Raw genomic sequence first — 11112 nt, forward strand, 5'->3', positions numbered from 1 at the left:
AGTTATTGCAGGGTTTCAGGGTACAGATCCCAGCGATAAACGAGGGACCACTGTATACAGTAGTCCCTCGTTTATCGCTGGGGATCCGTACCATCTCCTTCGTCTTCTTCATATTGATGTGAATGTTATTCTCCTTGCACCAGCTCTCAATTCAGTGCAATATTTAAAAACTTCCACAACTTTTGCAGTCTCAGCCATTTTTCCAACACTGACTGAACTCAGAACAGAAATAAAGGTACAAGTCAGCCTGCAGTAACAGATTTTCCTCCTGAAACAATGGCCTCAGTGCCACACAGTGAAGTTCAGCCACAGGCCATGTTCTGCCTGTGTGACTTCGTTCTTAGAGAGACAAAGAAAATCTCTCTGTTGTTGTTCCTGTCAATGTTCCTCTGTTGTTTTCTCCTACACTGCAGCCCACAGTTGAGGGGAACAAGTTCAGGCACGTTCTCTGGTGGCTGTCAAAAGACATTTGACAACAAACTGGAAGAAGGCACAAACACAGCAGAAATGCACAGAGAAAGCTGGGGACATCAGCTGATGTCGGGCTGAGAATACCTGATTATAATTAATGTGTTTTGTGAGGGACCGTGAAGCTTTTAAAATGGAATTACTCAGAACTGCTAAAGAAATCTTTGGTTTTACTACATAACTGTCATTCAGGTTGGATAGCCATTTAAAGGAAAAACTTTTTTTGACTTTGTCAGTAATTTTTCAAATTTTCATCAAATAGTCAACCCCCACCCGGTCCAACAAGCAGCAACCGCACCAAATTTGCAGCAGTTCGTGTTTTTTACAGCATGTTTTAGAACTTTTCATACTTTGGTCTTGGCTACATCTTACAACGGAGCTTTAGGGCCACGCTAAAAAAAAAAAAAAAATTAAACTTAAAAGCCATAAAATTGCGAGAATAAAGTCGTAGAATTACGAGAATAAAGTCAAATAAATTCTTAATATTACAAGAATAAAGTCTAAAGAATAAAGAATTTTTTTTTTTTTACAGCTGTCGTTAATTTTTTTCCACAAGTCGAACCCATGATGCAACCTGTCAATCAACCCAGTAGGCGTGTCAGCAAATGACCAGTCCGAAGCTAAACGAGTCGTAATATTATCCAAACTCCGACACGATAAATTAATGTTTACCACATTTTAACTGTAGTAAAATGAAGAATGTTTGTTAAACTTTATTGTTGACATTCTTACTCAAAACGTGTTCCAATACTGCCACCTGCTGTTGTGTTTCTGTATGCTGCTTCTGGGATGCATATACATGAAGTCCTTATGTCATGACTTTCGTTTTTGTTGGATTGTATACCTGGATTATTGAGCATGGACTTTGTTGGTTTTGAACCAGTTTGACATGACTGTCGATGAGGGAGAGGGTTGGCACAAGAGGAGGGGGCATGTCAAAGAGACCATCTTAGCACCAACATAAATGGTTTGTTCCACTTTGGAGTAAGCTGTTTGGGGGAAGAATCGGTTTTGTGTTGTGTGTTTCCTTGACTGATGAAGCCTTCTGGATGGAAGGTGAAACGTTTCAGCGCAAAAAAACTGTCCAGATGACCTGACTGAAAATTGTTGGCCTTTGGTTTTTGTTTCCGTTTGAAAACAGCGCTCAGTGAGCGAAACTGTGCAATCTGTTAGCACATCAGCATCAGATTATTATCAGTATCAGGACTTTGAACCTACTTACTGTAAGGTGGTACGTTCCAGCTCTCTGCAGGTGAGGAGTATTTAGCTTCGGATTGGTCATTTGCTGACATGCTTACTGGATTTATTGACAGGTCGCGTCGTGGATCCGACTTGTGGGGAAAAAAATATTTACGACAGCTGTAAATAAAAAAGTCTCATACGACTTTATTCTCGTAATTCTACGACTTTATTCTTGTAATTTTATGGCTTTCATTTTTTTTTCGTAGTGTGGCAATGTAATTTTATTTTTATTTTTTTGCGAGGCCCTAAAGCTCCGTTGTAACATCTAGGTGTACAAAGTTTCCTTCAAAAACTGCATTGCCATATCAAAATCCAAGAAGACTGCCACCATTTATGTGTAAGCTTTGTAAGCTGAATAACTTCATAAAAAAGTAACGTGCCAACATCTATTTTGGTGTGTGGCTACATCTAGGCATAAGAAAGATTCTTCTAAGTAATTGTAATGCTACATCAAAATTCAAGTTGGCTGCTACCAAATTGTCTGTCCATGTTGCTGCCTCCAGTCATAAGAAATGTCACTATCAAAAATTGGGTTTTCAAGTCAAGAGGGCCACCACCATATATCCATATTACGGTAAATAATATATCTAAACTGGCTGCCCTAATCATTTGAGGAAACTACGCTTTTTAGTTTTTACATTGCTTGAAAGTATATTTCCCCAAAATATTGGGGTGGCCAAAGATAAATTTATGGTTGTCAAGGCCACCATTGGCCACCCCCTGGCTCCACCACTGCACCTGTGGTGATAAAAGCACTCCCTCCACTCCTCAGGACACATCACTCTGCGCTGCCTCGGATTGGAAAAACAAACTACTCCCTCTGTTCTTCTTCACTGTGTAACTCCTACACACGTAACAGTTTTCAGTCAGGTCATCTGGACAGTTTCTTTCTGTTTTTTTTTTTTGTTTTTTTTTGTGCTGAAACATTTCACCTTCCATCCAGAAGGCTTCATCAGTCAAGGAAACACACAACACAAAACTGATTCTTCCCCCAAACAGCTTACTCCAAAGTGGAACAAACCAGTTATGTTGGTGCTAAGATGGTCTCTTTGGCACATCCCCTCCTCCGGTGCCGGCCCTCTTCCTCGTCGACAGTCATGGCAAACTGGTTCAAAACCAACAAAGTCCATGCTCAATAATCCAGGTATGCAATCTAACAATTCTCAGTCAGGTCATCTGGATGGAAGGTGAAATGTTTCAGCACACAAAAAAAGAAACTGTCCAGATGACCTGACTGAAAATTGTGAAAATTATTTAGCAAACTAAATATTTAGCTCCACACTAAATATTTAGTTTACTAACTAAATTTTTAGATCCAAGATAAATGTTTAGTTTACAAACTAAATATTTAATTTGCAAGTTAAATATTTATTTAGGGAACTAAATATTTAGGTGTAACTTAAACATTTAATTTCCAAGCTAAATATTTATTTTCAAAAGTAAACATTTAATTTCCAAACTAAATATTTATTGTACAAGCTAAATATAAATAGCTAAATAGCAAGACTAAACATTTAATTTCTAAACTAAACATTTAATTCCTAAACTAAATATTTAATTTGCTAACAAAAATTTTAGCTCAGACCTAAATATTTATTTTCCAAGCTAAACATTTAATGTCCAAAATAACTATTTAATTTGTTAACTAAATATTTAACTTGCTAGTTAAATATTTAGTTTGTAAAATAAACATTTGCTGGGACATAAACATTTAGTTTGTAAACTAAATATTTAGTGTAGAACTAAATGTTTAGCTTGCAATTTAAGTGTTTAGTTTGTAAATTAAATATTTAGCTTATGAATTAAATATTTAGTTAGGAACTATGACATTCATAAATGTATTAATAACGTGGTGAAAATATGACTTTGAAAAAAACCTGTTTTTTTATGAAAAGCTAAATAAACCAAATCTTTGCGGTTAATTTTGACTGTGTAACTTTACAAACGGCACTCCATACTGAGACAACGATTTATAAATGTGTTTTCTTTCCATCATGTTTCCGGACTGCATGAATGTTCAGTGTGAGGTGGGGAGAAAAAGAAGGATGACAAAATGAGGAAACATTTAGACACTGAGGGATGGATGGGAAGAAAATGGTGAATAAATAAATAAATAAAAAACAGGATATAAAAAATAGGGAGGTGAAGGCATGAAAATTAAAAGAAAAATGGATTAAATGGAGAATGATGGGGCGGAGAGAAAACAGAAAGATGAATGGGATGCAGGCTAAAAGAGAGGGAATTGATGGTTTGTGGAATGATGGCTGAGTTAGGAGTGAAGAGTACCACTGTGAAGTGTAATCATCTTCCTGTCACTCCTCCACCTCCATGTCACCTCGCTGCCTTTCCCCCACTCAGCACTCCTGTCTGCACGACGATAATCTGTTTATGATGCTTCAGAGCCAACAGCTGAGTCAAACAGCACGGACGGGCCAGTTACCATGGTGTGTGTGTGTGTTGGGGGGGGGGGGGTGACCTCCAGAGGAAGAGCCTGGGTGTTAAGTTTTGAGATTTTCAGCTTAAAATAAACTGAACAAAATGACTTAAAAAAGAGGAAGACGTTGTCTCCTGTTTTTTATTTTCCTTCTTTAAAGACACCATGGAGCCTAGTGATTATTCAGTTTATTACAGAGGTTCTGCACAAACGTCCAGCCCAGATTTCATGAGACTTTGTAGAAAATTTGACACAAGAGCCACTTTATCAAGGACTGGGATGACTTTAGAAAAGTTTTAAAACAAAATATTGAGCTGAGCTACACAGTGGTGTGGTTGGTCAGTGATGTGGCCTTGGAGCAACAAGGTTGTGGGTTTGAAACCCATCCAGGTTCTGTTTGCATGTTGTCCCTGTGCATGTGTCTATTCTACATTCAACTCCAATAATGCTCAGTCAGGTCATCTGGACAATTTATTTTTTGTAGAGACGTTTCGCCCTCTATCCGGAGGGCTTCATTAGTCCGAGTAGTTCCAAGTAAAATGTTTCCCACTAAGCAGTACACTCCTTAAGTGGACCAACCAGTTTGCTGGAGACAAGATGGTTTCTGGGGGGCTGTCCTGTTCCCCATCGACTCCTCCCAGGCAGGCAGCCACAGCCAAAGTGGTTCACGGCAACAAAGTTCAGCAACTCATGTTGTGTGTATTTTTTTGTTTTCTCACAACTGTTCAGCATGAAATCTGCAGGAACCTGTTAAAGTGTGTGTGTGTGTGTGTGTGTGTATGTGTGTGTGCATGCGTGCGTGCGTGCGTGCGTGCGTGTGTGTCTGTGTGTGTGTGTGTGTCATGAAGTGCTGCTGATGAAAATATACAGATAAATACAACAAATATTAATTAATCTGAGCAGGACTTAAATCAGGTTAAAGTTTAAAACCATAAAATGGTAAAAGGCATGAATAAGCCTTTTAAACTCTGTCAGAAAGATTACTTTTAGAGTCAACATCAGTGTTTGAATTTGTTGAAAACAGCTGTTTTAAGAGAAATGCTAATGTTAGCATGCTAATCCCATCTCCCTAACATGCTTTCTGTTTGTTTTAGATCTCAGGTCATTAGATCTGATGAAACAAGAAATTGTTCTAATGATCAAAGTTTTTTTTTTTTTTTTTTTTTTACTGGCACCATTACCTCAGTTGTGTCAAGGCTGACATCCATCCATTCATCCATCCATCCATCCATCCATCCATCCATTTTGTTCCGCTTATCCGGGGTCGGGTCGCGGGGGTAGCAGCTTAAATAGGGAGGTCCAGACTTCCCTCTCCCCAGTCACTTGGGCCAGCTCCTCCGGGGGAATCCCGAGGTGCTCCCAGGCCAGCCGAGAAACATAGTCCCTCCAGCGTGTCCTGGGTCTTCCTCTGGGTCTCCTCCTGGTGGGACGTGTCTGGAACACCTCACCAGGGAGGCGTCCAGGAGGCATCCTAACCAGATGTCCGAGCCACCTCAACTGGCTCCTCTCGACGTGGAGAAGCAGCAGCTCTACTCTGAGTCCCTCCCGGATGACCTAGCTTCTCACCCTATCTCTAAGGAAGAGCCAAGACACCCTGCGGAGAAAACTCATTTTGGCCGCTTGTATCCGAGATCTCGTTCTTTCGGTCACAACCCAAAGCTCATGACCATAGATGAGGGTAGGACCTCCTCCCCGACCTGGAGAGGGCACTCTACTTCAAACTTCAAAACAGCCGAATTGATCCTTTATGCCAAAAGTCGAGCTCACAGCTTCTCCAAGATTATTCCCACCTTCATGTATGCTGCTATAGAGTCCACAGTCCTGATAACAGCTGCTCCAGCTCTCTGATGGAATTGCACATAATTCAGTCTGAGCGCTGTCAAGCTTCGACCCATCCACACAAATTTACAATCCAGAATTCACCAGCCAAACTGCAAAAACACCAGTTGTCATCATGAATCCAATTTGTTTCTGTCAAGGAAAGAGGGTCCTCCTTACCCTGACTCCTGTCGGGAGAAGTTGATCAATTTTGTTGAGAGATCAGCTGATGTTTCGAATTAGGAGGTATGCAGAAAATAAAGAGGCTCCTTAAGGGTTCACAGGACGAAAAGGGGGGCACAGAGAGAAAAAAAAAAGTGGAATTGGTCTCTAGCTACAAGTACTTGGGGTACACTTGAATATCAACCTCAGTTGGGGGCAACAACACCACCAGCCTGATCAAGAAAACACATCAGAGACTCTACTTCCTCAGGCGGCTGAGACGAGCTGGTCTGGGAAGCTCAGTCCTCACCTCCTTCTACAGGTGTGCAGTGGAGAGCATCCTGTGCTCCAGCATCAACGTGTGGCATGGAGGCTGCACAGCTGCAGAAAGAAAAGCTCTGCAGAGAGTGGTGAAGGCTGCACAGAAGTCTGTTGGAGTCAGTCTCCCCACCATCACATACATCTACACCTGCATCATGAAGGACCCCACTCATCCAGCACAAACTTTTTGCCCCGCTCCACTCAGACAGGAGGTTGAGGAGCATTAAGTGCAGAACCACTAGACTGAGGAACAGCTTCTACCCTGAGGCTGTTAGCCTCATTTTTATCTAACCAGGGTAATCACTGTGAAAAATTACATCATGCCACTGATTTATTTCACACTGCTGTGTTCATTCGTGCTCATCTGCTCACACAGACTCATGTTCGTGCTGCTGTTTGGCATATTGTTTTTGTACTATTAGTGCTTAGTGCATTTTTAGTTAACATTTTTCTTAGTTCATATCTTAGATCTTATTACTGTTTTTCTTTTACATTTAATACTTTTGTTGGATGTAACTGGGACCCTGTGTACCCAATTTCGTTCCACCACATGTACCACATGCGGTGCGTATGACAAATAAAGAATCTCTGACTCTGAATCCGAGGTTTAACTATCCGACAGATCCTCCTCTTCAGAAAGGCTGACATGAGGGGAGTAAACCCTCCTGTAAGGTCTGTGGAATGGGTCCACAAGAACCAGTAGATGAGGCATGACTCACCAACTTCTGGGCAGCCTTCCTAATAACTCACTGAGCTGCTGGTCTGCTCTGATGGCAAACAGAGAGAATGGGTGAAATGTTTTCAGCCTCAGTATTACAAGTGAGACTTGATGCATCACGTTTGCTGTGATCTAGGAGGATTTCTCTGAACTGTTGTTTGTAGTTTACCTAGTGTAACAATCTTGAACTGACCTGGTGTCTGTTGTTTCACTGTTGCAGGAATAAGACAGGCATCCTGGGCTGGAGGAGTGAGAAGACGGAGATTGTGAATGGATATGAAGCCAAGGTAAAATGCCAGCTGCTCAGAAGAAAACAACAAATCTGTCCAAGCTCATATGGTGATGTAAATTCTTAGTTATCCAAGGTCAATCCTAAACATTTTTATTTATCTATTTATTTTTAAAGCCAGCTGGACTTCTTTTCAGTGATCATCCACGGAGCTTTCTAAGTTCAAACTACAAAAGTGGAGATTAAAGTTTTTAAATCTGCTGTGAGGCCTTCTCCAAACAGAAACATGTTTCCAACACCCTTTTTATTTTTGCTGTTGCAAAAGATCTGTAAACACTGCACAGTTTCAATAAATGTCTTAAATATGCACCAAAGTTCATGCTCAATAATCCAGGTAAGAATCCAACAATGTCCAGTCTGGTCATCTGGACGATTTCTTCTTTTTGCTGAGACATTTCGTTCTTCATCCGAAGGACTTCTTCAATCTGAGGAACCATCAACAAACTGAGTCCCACCACAAACAGCACACTCCCATAGTGGAAACAGTTTGCTGAATATTTTGTCTTTTATATGGACTCAAAGAAAATTATACCAAACTCTGTAGTAACTATGCCAGGCCTGTAGGTGGTGCTGTAACAGACCCATGAAAATATATCATAAACAGGAAACAAGGTGTGGAGCATGTCCGTATAACTTAAAACACTGGGTGTGAAATGTAAAAACTAGAAGAACAGGCGGACACCCTCATGTCATGAGTTAGACTAGGGGTCCAGCTATAACATCATTTTTAAATGCTTTCTTTTGTTTTATTTAAGGCACTTTAAACACGAATCCTTGACCAATTTAAGCAATTTATTACAAGCTCGTAAAAGTCCAGATGGTCTCGAAACAAAGGAAACAACAAACCTTGAACTGGTTTGTTGCCGTTTACTGCCTGGACCGATTGAGACCAGTACCAGAAACCTCCCTGCACCCATTGTGTCCAAAGGACCCACAAGACATTGTTAAGACTGAGGACTCGTGGGTCAGTGTTACCCAAGGGCATCTGGAAGGTATTTGGGTTATACAGTAAAATGCAGATTTTTCTGTGGTTCTTTTACGCCTTCAAGCTGCACTCTGGGTGTTTCACTTTCCAGTTAGAGCTCACAACCAGCAGCCGCTTCAATTATTTACTTTGAGTTTTATTTTAAGCCCACTGGTGATGAACTTTTGTGTTCTGGTGTGAACTGTGAAATGTTGCTTTGCAAACTCATATTTGGTTGTGTAATAAAACACAAAATACACAGTCAAACACTTCGGAGTGGAGTTTGGACACTTTTGATAAGTGGCAACAAAAGGAATGCAAAAAAGAACATGTTTTTGCTGTTATAGGTATTTTTTTGTTAATTAAAAGTAAAAATATCTCCCCTCAGGTGTATGCAGCGTCCAACGTTGAGCTGATCACCAGGACCAGAACAGATCATCTAACGGATCAGAACAAGAACAAGACAAAAGGTAACCGTGTCACCACGTCTGATGAAGGAGCCAATGAGCTCTTCAGCGTTCTAAGATCCCTCAAAGGTCTCGCGTGACAGGTCATGTAATGTTCACTCTGTGGTTCTGTCTCATTCTCTGGTTGGGAATATAAATCACACAGGATTAGCGGGCTCCCCTCACTGGACTGTGGTTGTCAAAAGATCAAGCTTCAGACAGTCTCCAGAACAATGAGATCACAGATCTGGTCTGGCAGGTCAGAATCTCCGTCTAAGAATCTGCAGGAGGAAAGAACTCCTGGCAGCAACACACTGACCCCTGAACCAGAAACTATACTTCCCTTTATGCTGTTTTGTTAACTTTATATGTTTTATAGCTTTTTGACCAATCTTATGACAGTGAGAGGAAAAGTCTCTGATGAATGAAGCGCTATGACGAACAGATCTGACTTAGATGATAAAGATGTAAAGGAACTCTTGGTAAAACTTCAGGAGGGATGAATAACTGTGAATACAAAGCTATACATATAGCTTGCTATGTATGGCAGCTATGTAAACACCCGGGGAGCAGTTAGGGATTGGGTGTCTTGCTCATGAACAAAACAACATGTAGGCATGGTGGGGAGCTGAGCCTGTAGCAAGGATTTGAACCTGCAACTTTCTGGTCCCCAGTCAGCTGCCCTATCTCTGCACCACAGCAACCCCCAAAACACTGCTGATACGTGTTCTAATCCAAGGCACTTTATCCACGACTTTAGTACTTTTATGTACTAATTTATAAATTTTTGGTCATGGATTGGACTCAGGCCCTGTGATGGACTTGCGACCTGTCCAGGGTGTACCCCGCCCCTCGCACAGTGATTGCTGGACATGGGCACCAGCGACCACCGTGACCCAAAATGGAATAAACGGGTAAAGATAATGGATAGAAGAATGGATGGATTGGACTCAAACCCGCGGCTCAAGGGGGTTAACCTGACATGTTTCACCTGAGCTATCCAGTCGGACAAGGAGTTCATTTGTGTCTCATTAAAAAAAACTGTTTTGTAATTTCTATTAAGGGTTAAAGTTCATTGTAAGTTAAAGTCAACTCGCTGTTGTTATGCTTCTGAGCCATCATGCAAAGCAGTGACAAGCCATAACCATCAGTACATGAAAGTTTAAGTTGCCACGATGGCTCGATGGTGGAATAGTTTTAGATCAGGAGACGTCCGACGTATTTTAGACGTGGCGTGCCACGCTGCTTCGGCAGCTTTGGCATTAATAACAAAATGACAGTGCTGCAATGATTGATAAATCTGAGCCATATAATATTGGGACCTCTTCCAAGTCCAGCAATCCTTTTGTCATCAGTCTTCAAGTGTTAAGGATCTTAGAGAAGTTCAGAATCTTCTGGATGAAGACCCAAACCTGGATGAAACCCAGACTGACCTGCTGCAGTCAATAATGGTTGGGTCACCCAGTTCTAGTAATGTCCGGTTCTCATTGTTGTCTCTAATCAGTCACATGTTAGTTCCACATGTTGCCAACCTATCTCAAAGAGTTCTCATATTTCTCACACTTTCTGGCTCAAGAAAACTGAACTGAGACCAGTATCAGATGCTTGCAGTGACTTTGTTAAATGAGAGATCAGTTGCTGAAACTTTTCACACATGAACTGTGACACAGTGTGAGGCCTAGTTACATTTTGGAAAGATCCTTGTAAATTGACAGTTGCAGCGCAGTGAGAAAAAGGTTTTAGCATCTCAGTGACCAATCAGATTTCAGGAGGTCAGTGACCCCCACCCGCCCACCACCCAGTCCTTTCTTCCTCCAGACTTTTGTTTTGTGAGACGCATAACCAGAAATGTTGCAAAAACAAAAACAGGAAATCAGAAATCAAATTATCATGATGATGTTTTTGGAAACAAGTTGTGGACGTTTTTGTCCTGATTTGATTTATTTTTGATTGTTAGAATTAAAATAAAAATAATAATAATAATAACAACAACAACAACAACAACAACAACAACAATAATAATAATAATAATAATAATAATAATAATAATAACAATAACAATAATAATAATAACAATAATAATGATGATGATTATAATAATAATAATAATAATAATAATAATAATAATAATAATAACAACAATAACAATAATAATAATAATAATAATAATAATAATAACAATAATAATGATAATAATAACAACAATAATAATAATAATAATAATAATAATAATAATAATAATAATAATAA

At 40.2% G+C, this 11112-nt stretch overlaps 1 protein-coding gene across 1 annotated transcript in view; it reads left to right on the top strand.

Annotated features, from left to right (window-relative positions):
• The first annotated feature begins 7091 nt into the window (after window positions 1–7091).
• The window catches only part of LOC119411572 (ankyrin repeat domain-containing protein 13B), a 26692-nt gene continuing 22671 nt past the window's right edge, over window positions 7092–11112 (top strand). The window contains exons 1-3 of the mRNA XM_037678526.1: window positions 7092–7117; window positions 7384–7450; window positions 8805–8886. Of these exons, the coding sequence (XP_037534454.1) occupies window positions 7092–7117; window positions 7384–7450; window positions 8805–8886 (175 nt within the window). The remainder of the gene's footprint in view (window positions 7118–7383; window positions 7451–8804; window positions 8887–11112) is intronic.

This window comes from Nematolebias whitei, chromosome 6 (genome assembly GCF_014905685.2).
Source record: "Nematolebias whitei isolate Nwh7 chromosome 6, NemWhi1, whole genome shotgun sequence".
In the NCBI taxonomy this organism is placed as follows: Eukaryota; Metazoa; Chordata; class Actinopteri; order Cyprinodontiformes; family Rivulidae; genus Nematolebias; species Nematolebias whitei.